The 16,529-nt window shown below is 53.3% G+C and overlaps 1 protein-coding gene across 2 annotated transcripts in view; it reads right to left on the reverse strand.

Moving 5' to 3' along the window:
• Window positions 1-16,529, reverse strand: part of NEGR1 (neuronal growth regulator 1) — a 189,211-nt gene that overhangs the window by 54,828 nt on the left and 117,854 nt on the right. For both annotated transcript variants that reach the window (XM_041398351.1, XM_041398352.1), the window contains exon 4: window positions 14,056-14,187. In XM_041398351.1, coding sequence (XP_041254285.1) covers window positions 14,056-14,187 — 132 coding nt within the window. The remainder of the gene's footprint in view (window positions 1-14,055; window positions 14,188-16,529) is intronic.

Here is a 16,529-nt window from a genome sequence, read left to right on the forward strand (position 1 = left end):
CCCCCAAATCCCTGCCTGCTGTGCCATTTCTGGGTTGGACAGGAAATCTCCTGGTGCTGAGCACAAAGCTTATAGCCCACGGGTGATTGGTGTGTGGGTGGAAAACATCAAAATCAGCAGTATAAAATAACACTTAATAAATCATAGGCTGCCAGACAGGAATGCTGGACAATCTGTTTTACAGGTATGTCAGGCATTAAAAAAAACAAGAGCAAAGAACTTAATGAAGCCTCCCAAAAATCAGCAAAGCGAACAAAGACCTAGAGGGAGCTGCAGAAGAAAAGGCAAGTGGGAAGAAGTGCTGTGTGTCTCTGTGCACTGGGGTTATCTCACCGCTGCATCTCTTTAATCCTTTCATTTTCCAGCAAAGTGCTTTTCTGCCCCATCTCTTGAGGCAGCCCTGTAAGTGCAGTGTGATCCCCATGAAAGGAGCTGCTCTGGCGTGGGAGCACAAACCCTTCCTTGAGCAGCACCCAAGGGTGCAGCTCCAGCCCCACGCTGGCACTGCTCGTGTCCCTGCAGTGGGATCTGGGCTCCAGCACGGACTGGGAGCACTGGGCACCAGAGCCAGGCTGCTGGAGCCCCGGGGCAGGGCAGACTCCCCACTCTCAGCTGGGCCAGGGGGGTTTAGGGTGGGTTTTGGGACAGGTTCATCCCCAGAGGGTGCTGGCCCTGCCCAGATCCCCAGGGAATGGGCACAGCCAGAGCTCCGGGAGGGCTTGGATAGAGCTCCAAGGATGCTCAGGGTGGGATTTTTGGGGGGCAGGGCAGGGCAGGAGCTGGATCCATGATCCTGTGAGCCCCTTCCAGGCCAGGACAGTCCCTGTGATTCTGCCCCAGCTGCCGGGACTCTCCTCCCTCTGTCCCCATCCTGTGACAGAACAGCTCCTGCCCCAGGGGGATGCTCCAGCGAAAAAACCCCTCTGCTCCTGCTCCGGGCACTTCTCACTGGCAGGAATTTGGGAACCTGAGCGGGACAAGTGGGACAGGAGCAGCTGAGACCCCGGAGCCCCTTGGCCAGCAGCACCACCGTCACCAGGAGGTGACCAGAGCCACGCTGGACATCTGCACACCAGCACTGGCACCTGCACCGGGGCTGGCAGGGAAAAACGAGTCTCAGCAGCCCGGAGTGGCACTGAGGGGCAGGGAGCAGGGACGGGGACACTTCACACAGCTGTGCCAGCCAGCAGGGAGAGCTGGCCCCGAGCCTGGCTGGGAACACACAGAGCTCTCTGCCTCTGCTGCTCCCCTCCCTCCAGGGAAGGAAAAAGCGATGGACGTCAACGGATTCCAGGAATTACTAAGTAGATCTCTTGGCAGCAAAGCTGAGAAGAAAATGAACTCCAGCAGGCTGGTGGTTTTCCAAGGAGAGAAAGTTTGGAACCAAGGAGCCAAGTCCCTGAGGGTGGGTGGGGAATGCAGGCAGAGCCCTGCTGCAGCCCCCCAGCAGCAGGGAGGGCAGGCAGGAGACACCGAGGGCAGGACAAACCACCCAGGGTTTCCTGGGGTTCTCCCAAACCTTCCTGGGGAAAGGGACCCTGCTGGGTCCCTCTGCACAGTGCCCTGTCCCAAACAGCCAGCTGGGGCCTGGCCGTGCCATCCAAACCCAGCACGGCCAGCAGCACTCACCTGGCCCTGGCTCCACCCTGAGCTCTCTGAGGAATTCACTGTCCTCACCTGATCACCGGGATCACACCCAGCAGAGCTGCCAGAGGTCACCAGGCACCCCTGGGCACAGCTGGAGCACGCCAGCCTCGGGGGGACAGAGGGAACGGGGCTCAGCAGAGCTGCAGGAGTCATTTACTGGGGTGCCCTGCAGCACCCAACGTGCAGCACGGGAGGGAGGGGGAATCAGCTCCAGCCCGGCTCTGTCACGGGCCAGCCTTGCAATAATCGGCCAGAACTGCACAAAGCGGATTTAGGGATGGTGAGACACGGCTGGGAGACTTTGCTTGAGGGAGATGTCAAGGTGCTCTTGCTCATTTTCATTTTAGAGGCTGACAGTGTGAGTGCTGGCACCTGGACAGCAGCACCAGCCTGAGCCCTCAGGTCCTGCCCTTCCCCTCCCAGGGTGGGAATTTTGTGGTCTCTGAGGTGCTGGGATAATTAAGCACCAGCCCAAATTTCTTCACTCGTTTCTGCGGATAAACACGTTGTGTTTAAAATGAAATCCATTATTCAACGCAAAGGGGGAAATCAGAAATCACATTGTCATTGGCTCCCAGCAGTAATGAAATCCCCAGATCCACACGGAGCTACAAAAGCAAGGAAAGGCCTGGCCCTGGAATTTGGGGCAAGAGCTCAGAAGGCAGAGGCAGGGCTGCTCTGCAGGGAAGGAAGGGAGCCCATCCAGCTCGGCTGTGATCCGATCCCAGGCAGCCAGGTGAGGCCCAGCGCTGCTGCCGAGGCCAGCACTCATTACTGCTGTATAATAAATGGAAGCATAAGTCACAGTTAGCACTGAACAGATTGTTTGGGGTTGCAAAGACAGCAGCTGTCACAGCTTGACAGCTTTCTTGTTAGTGAATCAGCTTTCCTGACAGTCTTTTTGATTGAAAACCCCTGTTCCCTGACAGAGTGTTGGAGCTGATGTACATATGTAGCTCATGAAGAATGAGAGGGAGCCATGAAAGGTCTCGAAGCTCTTGCTCTGTGTTAAAAGAAGTGCAGTTTACATAAAGGGAGGGTTTGGCTGGCCGTGCCCACCTGCCTGGCAGGTGTGAGCTGATGGGAAGGGCTCAGCCCTGCTGGAGGTGACAGTGGCACTCCGGAGCCACGGCCTCAGGGGCTCTGCTGAAGGCAGGACAGCTTTCACTCCGGGAGGAGTCTGTGCAATAAAAAATAAAACTGCAGGTGAAAAATGAAGCTGAAAAAATCCCCCTGGGTGTGGCTCGGGCAGGTTTGCCCGCTGGGAGAGGCAGTGCTGGGCACCAGGAGTCCCAGGGGATAGCTCCTGTCCTTGGGACATCCTTCCTTCCAAGGATGTCACCTGTTCCTCAGGAAGGGACAGCAGATCCCGAGCACACACCTGGCTGCAGACCTGGCTGTGCTGGGAGCTCCCTGCTCAGGAAATTGCTGCCTTGGAAACAACTCCTGACTTCTCCCTTTGCCAGTACTCTCTTGTATTGTACTTGTGGGGTTCCCAGATGAAGGCAGGAATGATGAACCTGACTTCATGCTTTTAGAAGGCTCATTTATTATTTTATTATCTATATTATGTTAAAGAAAGCTATACTAAACTATACTAAAGAATACAGAAAGGACACAGACAGAAAGCTAGAAAGATACTAAAGAAACTCATGACTCTCTCCAGAGTCCTGACACAGCTTGGCCCCAACTGGCCAATAATTCAAAACAACTCACATGAAACCAATGAAACAATCACCTGTGGGTAAACAATCTCCAAACACATTCCAAAGCAGCAAAACACAGGAGAAGCAAATGAGATAATATTGTTTCCCTTTTTGTTTTCCTTTTTCTCTGAGGCTTCTCAGCTTCCCAGGAGAAGACTCCTGGCAAAGGGATTTTTCCAGAGAATGTGACTGCCACACTCTTGGCCACTGATCCCACCAGGCGCAGAAGCAGCAGAACACGTGGACGATGACACACCTGATGTTTCACAGCATTCTGTTCCAAATGCACTGGAAATGGAGCATTTTGAGGGGAATGTTTCCAAGTGACCTGCGCTCTCCCTGTCCAGCAGCGACTCTCACAATCAGGAACCAGAACCACGGGGTCCGTGATGTTCCTGGCCGTGCCTGGAGGCACCACCTGCCATCGCAGAGCCTGGGCTTGCTCCGCGCCTCCGAGCTGCAGAAAAGGTCACTCCAGCCTCAAAACACTTGGGTTTTGTCTGAGGAGAGCAGAAGAGAAGCAGCTTCATGGATTCTGATGCCTGAGGAGTGATGCTGGCGTCTTGTCCTGTCTCTTGCACCCACAGCACAGCTTTGTTTTGAACCATAAAGCAAGAGGGGACTTCTCAAAGCTCCTGTGGCTCCCATCTGCTGCTCCACCACACCTTTGCTACCACAGCAGGTATTTGAGCCCCAGGAAAAATCAGGTTGTAGTAATGTCATTATTACAGCACATTCCTAGTGCGGAACCATTTCAAACTGCAATTACTGGGATTAAAAAAAAAAAAAATAATAAAAACAATCAAGGGATGGAGAGCTGCACGAGGCTGACACTGCTCAGACCTGGCTTTTTGTGGCCCCAGCAGCTGCACTCAGACCCCTGTGACCATCACCTCAAAGGGCTCAGCCTGGCCCCACAGCAGCCAGGAACAATGCAATTACAGGGAGAAATATTGCTTTGCAGTCTGTTGACTATTAGGAAATATTTTAAGTAATTGTTTTTCGCTGAAGAGTGATCTGGGCAGGGGAACACTCCTGGAAGCTCGAGAGCTCTCCATTAATTTTGGCTCTAGCCCGGAGTGTAACACAGCTCTGCTCCAAATTGCTGCTCCAAACGCAGCAGCTCTTTAGAGACGACTCATTGACATTAAAGCTCCCATTTTGCCGAGCTGTATTTTTGCTGGTGTTTAAAGTGGGATCACCTGGAGGCCGGAGAGCTGGCACAGGAAAGAGGCACCTGCTGCAGGCAGGGCTGGTTGCCAGGAGCTCCTGCCCAGCTCCGGGCTGGGGGCTCCACAGCCACCCCCAGGTGGGATCTCAGCACCTCTGAGGATGCACAGCAAGCCTTCAAGGAGCCAAATCCCTGGAGAGGAGCACATTCCTGCTGCCCCTGGGGCCAGGAGGGGCCAGAGAGGCTTCAGCAGACACGGGTGTGCAGAGGTGTCCAGAGTCCTACCAAAACCTTCCTTTGACTTTAAAGTGACAGCAAGAGCAGGGCGGCGGATAAAACCTCCTAAAAACCCTGCTATGGATTTTCCTGCCCACAGATCCAGGGGCTGGTCCCACACTTTCACCAGCAATGGCCTGAAAACTTCACAAGGTGTCTGTAAAAACCAGCAATGATATATTGATTACAGTATTTCCCACCAGTTCTGGGGCAGTGTCTCACGGCTGCTCCACCACCTCACAGAATCAGGTGGGGAATGATCTCCAAAGTCACCCAGTCCCAGCTGTGCCTGTGCCCAGCCCAGAGCTCTGAGTGCACCTCCAGGGATGGGCACTCCAAACCTCTGCCAAGGCCTGGCCACCTTTCCACGGGGAAACATTCCCAGATACCCAACCAAACCTCCCCTGCCCGAGCTGCCTTGGCAGTGTTTCACATTTCCAGACTCTGCACTGCATTGGTGTACAACTCTGCACTTCATGTAAATGTCAGCAGCTCTCCTCACAGCTCAGGCACACAGAACAATCCTTTTCCAGCCCAGAACCAAGGACAGCGCTGCAGCTTCAGCCCAAAAAGTGCAAACAGCAGGGAATGGAGGAGAGCAACCCGGGAGGGTGGGACTGCATCACCTGGGGCTGGAATTGGGCAATGAACCCCAGTGTGGAAATGGACCAAACCTTATAAACAGGTAAAAACTCCTGACCTATTGTCCATCTTGGGTGGAGCCATGGCCAGGCTCTTGCACTGCCCAGGTGTATCCTTTGAGGCCTTTTAATAAATCCCTACTTTATCCTCTAACACTGCCCAGTCTCTGCTCCCTGGAACAGAGGCATCAAAGGTCCTGGCACACCTGGGGAGCAGCACTCACTGCTCTGGCACATCTGGCACACCTGGCACCCTGGGGACAGCAATCCTTGCTGCCCTGGCACACCTGGCACACCTGGCATGCTGGCTCCCAATCAGCACCTCCTGGAAGCACAAGCAGAGGTTTCTCTTGAAGGTGCAAACCATCTCCTTATCTTTTGGGAGATCTGAGTGCTGATCCTGCAGCTCCCTCACAGCAGCTCCCGTGGCACTGCCAAGCTCCTGTGATGAGCTGTGCCAGCCCAGTGCCATCAGCAGGGACAGCAGCAGCTCAGGGATGGGCTGTGCCAGCCCAGTGCCATCTCCCCAGCAGGGACAGCAGCAGCCCTGCCATGCTCCACACGAGCTGTGCTCACTCAGCAGGAGCCACGCAGAGCTCAGAACCTCTGCACAAACCATCTCTCCGAAAGAAATCAATAGGAATTCAAGAGCCAGATTGCACTGGAGTCTCAAACCTGAACTACATTGTTTTAATCTGACTCCTGAACTGTTAATAAAAACACCTGAAGGACATGAAATGACAGCCATTGCTTTACAGGAGGCTTCTTTCCCCACCAGTGAAGGGAAATATTTTCTTCAAAGCAGCAGCATTCTTCCTCACCAGGCAATTGAGGTGGCTTTAATTGTCAGAGCAGTTCTTATCGAATTGGTGTGAGCTGTTTTTCATTGTGTTGCTATGAGATAGCACATCACATAGCTCAGATAGGTTCTCAGCGATGAGACCAGCTTGCAAATGAGCTAAATAACAATTTAGTCCTAATTGTGACCAAAAATAACAAGATAAAACCCAAAAAGCAAAAAACACCCCAACTGATGACATTGTGCATGAGCAAACCCTCCAATTTCTAGGACTGCAGAAATTCTCCAAAGACCTTTATCTCATGTAAAAAACCAACAACCCGAACCTGTTATTTGCATTGGTTTCTCCTGAAATGTTTTGCTGGCAGCCCTTGACTGGCAGCTGCAGCCAAACCCAGCTCTGCTGGCCTTGATTTGAACCACGATCCAAATTTCCAGCAGGGCTGTGCTGCCCCCTCACCTCCCTCAGCCCAGTGGGCAGCTCTGTGTGCTCACCCCCTGAGCCCACAGAGCCAGAGACAGCTCCTGGCCGTTCTCTGCTCCCAGCTGCGTGGGATGTGCTGCAGGAAATGTGTCCCCTCCATCACTGCCCTGACAGCCTCCCCAGGCTCTCTAATTGCAGCAGTATCTCAAACGTGAGACTTCTCAGGGCTGGAGCAGCTGCGGAGGATCCCATCTGCACAATCACCTTAGTATTGAGCAGGAGGAGATGAGCTGGGCTGAGGAGAATGTACAGAGCCACAGCCCTTTGGGCTGAGAGCCTGCACAGCCACAGATCTGGGAGCAGAACCTGCACAGCCACAGATCTGTGAGCAGAACCTGCACAGCCACAGCCCCTGGGCAGAACCTGCAGAACCCACAGCCCTGTGAGCAGAACCTGCACAGCCACAGCCCTCCCAGCCTGGCCACAGTGCCAGCCTCCCCTGCAGGAGCCACCCCTGTCCCCAGGAATGTGTCCCCAGGCTGGCACTGCACAGTGCCACTGTCCCCTGCAGGAGCCATCCCTGTCCCCAGCACGTGTCAGGGAGCAGGACCTGTCCCCGCTCAGGATGTCAGCACAGCTCCAGCTGTGCTCTCTTGCAGATGTTTCTGGGTGGAAAGAGGAGAAGGGAGGACGCTGCATTCCCCATGCCTGCAGCAGCTGGGGAAAGGAACCCCAGACAAAAGGGGACAGCCCTCAGCTGCCTTCCCACAGCAAATCAGAACGTGTGTGGCACACAGGGCCGGCTGGAGTCCTGCCCTGGGCACGGCTGGCATGGGCTGGTGCCTGGGGACTGTCCCCAACACCGCCCACACATCCCAGAGCAAGGGCACCACACGGAGCAGGGCATGTCCTGCAGACCCCACTGGGCACTGAGCCCCACTGCTCCATGGGGAGAACAAAACCTGAGCCAGGAGTCAGAGCTCCAGGAGTCCCCAGTGCCACCAGAGCCAAAATCCCCTTTGGAATGCCACCCGAGACCTGAGGAAGCAGCAAAACCCCTGGCAGTGGAGCTTGGCTCCTAAAGCCAGTGCTGACCTTAACCCCAAATCCCAAACCTAGTCAGGGATATAAAGATGGAGCTGAAAATAGGAGCTATTAAAAACAAAAAGAATCAGAAGCCCCCTCCTCCCCTCTCTTTTATTAGAGGAAAGTGGAAATTAAAATTAAATTGCTCTGAGCAATTTTATACTTGGTGCCAAAGCAGGGGAGGACTGAGGCCTCCAGAAAATATGTGGGCTTTGCCTTCATATTTAATAATTTAACCGAGGCAATTTTCCTTCTTGGAGCCAAACTCAAGACCTTGCCAAGGAGATGCTGATCCCAGGTCAGGAATGGTCACACTTGCTGGGAAGAGTCTCAGTGCCATGTCCAGGGGACTGGCAGCCACAGCAAGCCCTGCAGTCCTGCAGTGTTTCTGCCCAGGAGATTTAAGGTTACAGATTTAATTAGGCCGGCGTGGCTTGTACAGGATGTCTGATTTCAAAGTAAAATCGCAGCATTATCCATAATGTTATGCAAAGCACCATAGCAACAGCGAGGAGCCTTCGAAGAAATGCTAATGAGGGGAGAAATGCTAATGAGGGGAGAAATGCTAATGAGGGGAGCTGTTCTGCACAACCCGGCCTGGCCAAGCGAAAACAAACACCCCACTTAAAATTCCTAACAAGAACTCACACATTCCTGCATCAGAAAAATCCCCGCTGCCAGAAATGCCTTATCAAGGCATCCCAGAGAAATCCCTGGTCAAGGCATCCCAGAGAAATCCCTGATCAAGGCATCCCAGAGAAATCCCTGGTCAAGGCATCCCAGAGAAATCCCTGGTCAAGGCACCCCAGGGGAAAGGCACAGCAAGGCATCCCAGAGAAATCCCTGGTCAAGGCATCCCAGAGAAATCCCTGGTCAAGGCATCCCAGAGAAATCCCTGGTCAAGGCATCCCAGAGAAATCCCTGGTCAAGGCATCCCAGAGAAATCCCTGGTCAAGGCATCCCAGAGAAATCCCTGGTCAAGGCATCCCAGAGAAATCCCTGGTCAAGGCATCCCAGAGAAATCCCTGGTCAAGGCATCCCAGAGAAATCCCTGGTCAAGGCATCCCAGAGAAATCCCTGGTCAAGGCATCCCAGAGAAATCCCTGGTCAAGGCATCCCAGAGAAATCCCTGGTCAAGGCATCCCAGAGAAATCCCTGGTCAAGGCATCCCAGAGAAATCCCTGGTCAAGGCATCCCAGAGAAATCCCTGGTCAAGGCATCCCAGAGAAATCCCTGGTCAAGGCATCCCAGAGAAATCCCTGGTCAAGGCATCCCAGAGAAATCCCTGGTCAAGGCATCCCAGAGAAATCCCTGGTCAAGGCATCCCAGAGAAATCCCTGGTCAAGGCATCCCAGAGAAATCTAACAAGAACTCACACATTCCTGCATCCTGATCAACGCATCCCAGAGAAATCCCTGATCAAGGCATCCCAGAGAAATCCCTGGTCAAGGCATCCCAGAGAAATCCCTGGTCAAGACACCCCAGGGGAAAGCCACAGGATCTGCCTCTGGAACACTCCCCAAAGCCCCCGTGCTGGCTGAGAGCTCCTGGAAGGGCTGGGGTGTCCACCCAGGGTCCCAGGGAATGTGGGACCTGCTCCCAGCACACAGACCAGGCTCCAGAGGCACAGGAAAACCCAACAAGGTTGGCAATAAAGCCCCCAAAGTCGAAATTGAGATGATTTGCTGAAGGACACAGAACCCGTGCATGAAAAGGAAAGGGTTGAACACAGAACCTGCTGAGCTGGAGGGGATCCTTGAGGATCAAGGACTCCAACCCTGAGTCACCCTTTTCCTGAGAGCATTTCCAGCTCTGGGACTCGGTCAGCTTTGGGGCAGAATCATTCCAAACACAAGATTTTACCAACTCAGTGACCCCAGTCCTTTGTTTTGTACCCCAGGTTAAGACAAGGAAAGAACAATGCAGTGAATACTTGCACAAACCAAACTGATTGGAACTAAATCAGCCTCATGAGCTTCAGAAACTTTAATTAAAGGCTGAATTCAGCAAGTGCAGGGCTGCAGTGTCAGTTCTGGGCAGGCACCACAGCCTGGGTGAAGCTGCCCCAGGCAGGGAGGGCACAGGGGGAGGCAGGGAGTGCCAGCCAGCCCCTGAAATGCTGTGACCAGAGGTGTCAGAGCTCCTGCACCCCAGGGACGAGATGGGCTCGGCCAGCAGGCTGCCCAGGATGGACTGGGGCATTCCAGCTGGGCCTGAGCACAGAGCAGAGCTCACACCTGCCTCAGGTGGACACGGGGGTCTGCCAAGCTCTGCTCCTGCCCTGCGCCCCTCTGCTCCCCTGGGCACCACCCCCGGGACACAAAAACAGAGGTGAGGAGCCCAAAATCATCCAGGGAAATGGAAAAAGTGGCCTGAAAACTGGACAAAACCACCCAGGAGCGAGTGCAAAAATGTCTCTTCCCTCCCCAAAGCCACCAGATCTTGATTCAGTCAAGTCTGACAGCTCCAGCTGCAACAGAGCTGTCCAAGGTACAATTACAGGCAGACTGACCCTTAACATGGATTAGCCTAACAAAAGGGAATTCTGCAATGCCACTCCAGTTAAAATCCACATTTTCTACTTATTTAGACAGCTGACACTTTGAAATAAATGCAAATAAGTGCCAGTTTCCTGAGGCACACATCCCATTCCTCATCCTCTCACTGAGGCCTCAGCTCTACTGGAAATTCTAGGATTTAGCAGCTGCCTTTAATATTTTTCAGGCATGACAGTAATAGAACAGGAGAGAACGAGCAAAGTGACAGTAGCACCTGGAGAGTTTCAGACCAGCTTTCAGATGACACATTAAATCCACACACTGGTTCATTCAAAGCAGGGTTCAATATTACAATCTATAAATCAGTATTTGCTTTGCAAAATGTAATGGCAAATGCTAATAGGATTTACTTGTGAAATGAAATTGGATTACGTCTTATCTATTTTAACTTGATTTGGTGGAGCATACCTTCAGCACCCACCAGCAGCCTCAATGGCTCCTCTCCTTTTTTGCCACCCCTCCCAGCCTTTTGGGATTCAGGCAGATTCTCAGGCCACTCTTTTTCGAAGGGAAATTAGGGAGGACAGCCATAAATTAAGTGAAAATGTAGCTGCTGGTGTACCAAGCAGTGTAATGAACCCCCTGTCAGTCACAGCCCGTGTGCCAGGAGCTCGGTGTCTGTGCAGGGCTGGAGCTGTCCAGCCCGGGAACATGAATTTCACAGAGCCATTTAAACCTGCTCAGTTTCCTGTGCCTGCCTGGGTGACTGAGCAGCCTCGCCGTGCTGGGAACATCTCTGTGCCCAGCCCAGGAACTTGAATTTCACAGAGCCATTTAAACCTCAGTTTTGTGTGCCTGCCTGGGTGACTGAGCAGCCTCGCCGTGCTGGGAACATCTCTGTGAGAGCAGCTCCCTGCACCAGGAACACAGCCAGGGAATACAGCCATGGAATGGCACCAGAGCACCGTCACGGAATGGCACCAGGAATGCAACCATGGAATGGCACCAGGAACACAACCATGGAATGGTACCAGGAACACAATAATGGAAGGGCACCAGGAATACAACCATGGAATGGTACCAGGAACACAATAATGGAATGGCACCAGGAATACAACCATGGAATGGCACCAGAGCACCATCACGGAATGGCACCAGGAATACAATGATGGAATGGCACCAGGAACACAATAATGGAATGGCACCAGGACTACAACCATGGAATGGCACCAGAGCACCATCACGGAATGGCACCAGGAATACAATGATGGAATGGCACCAGGAACACAATAATGGAATGGCACCAGGAATACAATAATGGACTGGCACCAGGAACACAATAATGGAATGGTACCAGGAGCACCATCATGGAATGGCACCAGGAACACAATAATGGAATGGCACCAGGAACACAGCCATGGAATGGCACCAGGAGTGGGTGAGAGCAGCAGCAGAGGAAAAGAACTCACAGAATCATTTAGGTTGGACAAGTCCTCCAAGACATCAAGTCCAAGCTTCCCCCAGCAGTGCCAAAGCCACACCGAACCACGTCCACAGGCACCAAATAAAAGGATGGGATTTCTGGGCAGGAAGCCTTGCTCTTACCAGCTTGTTAAGGAAATAAGTGACACTGCACTGGCCCCTGGTGCCCAAGGAGCCCTGGTGCCATGGGAACACTCTGGGCAGCAGGGAATGCCCCAGGTGACAGCAGTGACCCAACAGTGACAGGAAATCAGGGGCTTTGCTGCCCAGATTAGCTGGCACAAAGTCTCAGGGGGAGGCACAACACTGACATCTCATATTTGTGACCAATAAAGCTGCCACAGCAACTCCAAAACCAGAAACAAATCACACGCTGCGTAATTGAGGTTAACGAAAGAAAAATGTTAGAGTGAACAAGAGGAATTATTCACATTGTCTTGCCTGAGTTTTCTCACAGGTTGGAGGGAAAAAGAACATTTCATATCACGCTGAGTGCGAGACCAGACTCAGACCCAAGCTAAGAGCACCTCCCTGTGTGGAAATCCCACCAGGTCAGAGCTGCTGGTGTCCCCAGCACCCAGCAGTGTCCCTCTGCCTGCAGCAGGAGCACCCAGCTGCCTCCTCGGGGAGCAGCTCACACTCCCACGGAGATCAGGCCCTGTCCGAGGGCCCAAGCAGAGCTTCTCATCTCCTCACATCACTTACAGCACCACCAGGACAAGAGAAACCAGGAAGGGCTCAGCCCAACATCCACAGCAGCCCCCAGAGCCTGCTCAGATCATCACCCAGAAATGAGAGTCTGCACCTCGAGTCGCTTGGTGACACCCAGGTGGCCACCACAGAGCACAGCTCCCTCAGCCACTGTGACCAAGCCAGCAGCTCCAGTTTGCTGCTGCAGACTCTCCTTCTCCACCACACTGAGGGAACAACAAATAACAGCACTTACAGTTTACTGTGACTTTTACTTTTTTCACGTCTGGGACCGAGACGTCGTTTTCTGCGCTGCACTCGTACTCCCCAGCCTGGTCTCTGGTAATCCCATAGATGTCCAGGTACTGCCCGCTCTCGAACACTGCACTGGCCCCTGGTACCCCAGGAGCCCTGGTGCCATGGGAACACTCTGGGCAGCAGGGAATGCCCCAGGTGACAGCAGTGGCCCCACAGTGACAGGGAATCAGGGGCTTTGCTGCCCACATCAGCTGGCACAAGGTCTCAGTGGGAGGCACAACGCTGACGTCTCATATTTATGACCAGTAAAGCTGCCACAGCAACTCCAAAACCAGAAACAAATCACACGCTGCGTAATTGAGGTTAACGAAAGAAAAATGTTAGAGTGAACAAGAGGAATTATTCACATTGTCTTGCCTGAGTTTTCTCACAGGTTGGAGGGAAAAAGAACATTTCATATCACGCTGAGTGCGAGACCAGATTCAGACCCAAGCTAAGAGCACCTCCCTGTGTGGAAATCCCACCAGGTCAGAACTGCTGGTGTCCCCAGCACCCAGCAGGGTCCCACAGCAGTGTCCCTCTGCCTGCAGCAGGAGCACCCAGCTGCCTCCTCGGGGAGCAGCTCACACTCCCACGGAGATCAGGCCCTGTCCGAGGGCCCAAGCAGAGCTTCTCATCTCCTCACATCACTTACAGCACCACCAGGACAAGAGAAACCAGGAAGGGCTCAGCCCAACATCCACAGCAGCCCCCAGAGCCTGCTCAGATCATCACCCAGAAATGAGAGTCTGCACCTCGAGTCGCTTGGTGACACCCAGGTGGCCACCACAGAGCACAGCTCCCTCAGCCACTGTGACCAAGCCAGCAGCTCCAGTTTGCTGCTGCAGACTCTCCTTCTCCACCACACTGAGGGAACAACAAATAACAGCACTTACAGTTTACTGTGACTTTTACTTTTTTCACGTCTGGGACCGAGACGTCGTTTTCTGCGCTGCACTCGTACTCCCCAGCCTGGTCTCTGGTAATCCCATAGATGTCCAGGTACTGCCCGCTCTCGAAGGGCTTGGCTGAAATGAAATAACCACAGAAAGGAATTACTGCAAGCTGAGCACAGATCTCCTGAAACCCAACATCTGCACGGCAGCCAGAGGGTTTAACACGCTGAGCCACTGCAGCTTCCGTGCAGCAACCCCAGCTCCAAGGGGAGCTGAATCCCCCCAAACTCCTGTCTGTGCCTCAAGCTCGCTTGGTGACACCCAGGTGGCCACCACAGAGCACAGCTCCCTCAGCCACTGTGACCAAGCCAGCAGCTCCAGTTTGCTGCTGCAGACTCTCCTTCTCCACCACACTGAGGGAACAACAAATAACAGCACTTACAGTTTACTGTGACTTTTACTTTTTTCACGTCTGGGACCGAGACGTCGTTTTCTGCGCTGCACTCGTACTCCCCAGCCTGGTCTCTGGTAATCCCATAGATGTCCAGGTACTGCCCGCTCTCGAAGGGCTTGGCTGAAATGAAATAACCACAGAAAGGAATTACTGCAAGCTGAGCACAGATCTCCTGAAACCCAACATCTGCAACATCTCCTGAAACCCAACATCTGCACGGCAGCCAGAGGGTTTAACACGCTGAGCCACTGCAGCTTCCGTGCAGCAACCCCAGCTCCAAGGGGAGCTGAATCCCCCCAAACTCCTGGAGCTGGCCAGAGCTCCTCTCCTGACCCAGCTGCACAGAGAAGCTCAACAAGCCCGAGATGTACCAGAGTAATCTGTACCTGAGGGGTGCCACGGAACAGCACCTGTGGCTGCCCCTGGCAGTGTCCCAGGCCAGGCTGGAGAGGCCTTGGACACCCTGGGATGGGAGAAGGTGTCCCTGCCACGACAGGGTGGGCAAGAGGAGCTTTAAACGCCCTCCAGCCCAAAGCAGCGCAGCCCTGCACCGCTCCTGCCTTCGAAGCTGATGGTTCACAGAGCCCAGCCTGCCCTGCAGGACGGAGCAAAGCCAGCTCAGGGCCAGCTGCAGGGACCAAAGCCACGCCTGGAGCACCTGATCCAACATCCACAGCTCTCCTCGGCCACAGGACCCAGAGGAATGGGATCTGTCACACAGGAATGGGGACAGGCCCTGAGTGATTCCCAGGACAGAGATCTCCCTGCTGGGAGAGCACACAGAGACAAACAGAAACATTGGTGTCCGTGCCTGCTCCATGCCCTGGAGCCCACCGGGAATTGTTCCAGGAACACTGGTCCAGTTCAACTGGATCCCACTGGGAATTGTTCCAGGAACACTGGTCCAGTTCAACTGGATCCCACTGGGAATTGTTCCAGGAACACTGGCTCAGTTCAACTGGATCCCACCAGGAATTGTTCCAGGAACACTGGCCCAGCTCCACTGGAACCCACTGGGGAATTGTTCCAGCTGGATCCCACTGGGAATTGTTCCAGGAGGAACCCTGGTCCAGTTCAACTGGATCCCACTGGGAATTGTTCCAGGAGGAACCCTGGTCCAGTTCAACTGGATCCCACTGGGAATTGTTCCAGGAACACTGGCCCAGCTCAACTGGAACCCACTGGGGAATTGTTCCAGCTGGATCCCACTGGGAATTGTTCCAGGAGGAACACTGGCCCAGCTCAACTGGATCCCACTGGGAATTGTTCCAGGAACACTGGCCCAGCTTTGCTGGATCCCACTGGGAATTGTTTCAGGAACACTGGCCCAGCTCAGCTGGATCCCACCAGGAGCTATTCCCACATTTGTCCCCACCTGACACGGGCCCCAAGCACTTCCCCAGCTCCAGAAATCCCAGTTCCCACCCTGCAGGGAGTGTTTGGTGTCCCTCACCCGGGGCTGCTCCCTGCTCCCAGCTGTGCTCCCAGCTGTGCTCCCAGCCTCTCCATGGCCAGCTAACGGGTCTGGGCTCCTCACAAGGCGCTCACCACATCACAAACCCCAAAAAGTTCCGTCTGTGATTGCTGCAGCACAGCCTCTCGCAGCAGCCACCACCACAGGTGCTGGAAATTACAGGTCTAAGGGCTTAAAAGCCTTGCTGGAATTGTTTTCCCAGCCTGAAAGCTTTAATTGGCTGTTAATGACTGTAGCTTTGGGAGCTTAGGCAAAAAGCCCGAGTGGGCAGTGGGGACAAGGCAGAGCTGTTATGTTGTGACCATCAAGGGGTGAATTATTGGTGTATCTGCACAAGCCTGGGCTTGGCTGGCTCTGGAAAGAGGGGGAAACGTTGGGTTGGCTCTGATAATTGAAGCTCTGACATATCCCCTGAGATCCACACACTGCTCATTCAAAAGTGCAACGTTTCTCAGGTAAAAATGAACTGATATCTGTGGGAATAAGCTCAGCCTGCATTAAAACTCTCATTTTCATTGCATTCTATGAGTTATTAATGGGCTCATCTACTTTTATTGAAAAGTAAGAAATGCTTCCCATTTATCACAAAATTGTCAAAAAGGAAAAGATCCTGCTCGTTTCTGTGCAACGCTTTTGGGCAGTTTTAGTTTGTGTCTCACTAAGATTTTCATCTCACTCTTGTCCCTCAGTTCCTTCACAAAGCCCCAATTATTTGACCATCTTAGCTGGAGTATTCTTCTCCTGACAAATAAAGAGAATTTTTCAAGGATTTTAAGAAGGCCTGAGGATTTCTAGGAATGCCTTTAATCGTTCCTGAAGGGATGCTCAGACTTCTGAAATGTTCCTGGTAAAAATGGCCCTTTCAGAGGAGTGTCCCTCAGGAAGCCCCAGCTGCAGGGTAATGTCACCTCACTCAGAGCAATGGCTCCTGGCACTGGATGTCACTTCATTAATCCTGATTCCAAACCTCCCAAGGCTGGTACCTACA

This window comes from Onychostruthus taczanowskii, unplaced genomic scaffold (assembly GCF_017590055.1).
Source record: "Onychostruthus taczanowskii isolate IOZ18803 unplaced genomic scaffold, ASM1759005v1 scaffold144, whole genome shotgun sequence".
In the NCBI taxonomy this organism is placed as follows: Eukaryota; Metazoa; Chordata; class Aves; order Passeriformes; family Passeridae; genus Onychostruthus; species Onychostruthus taczanowskii.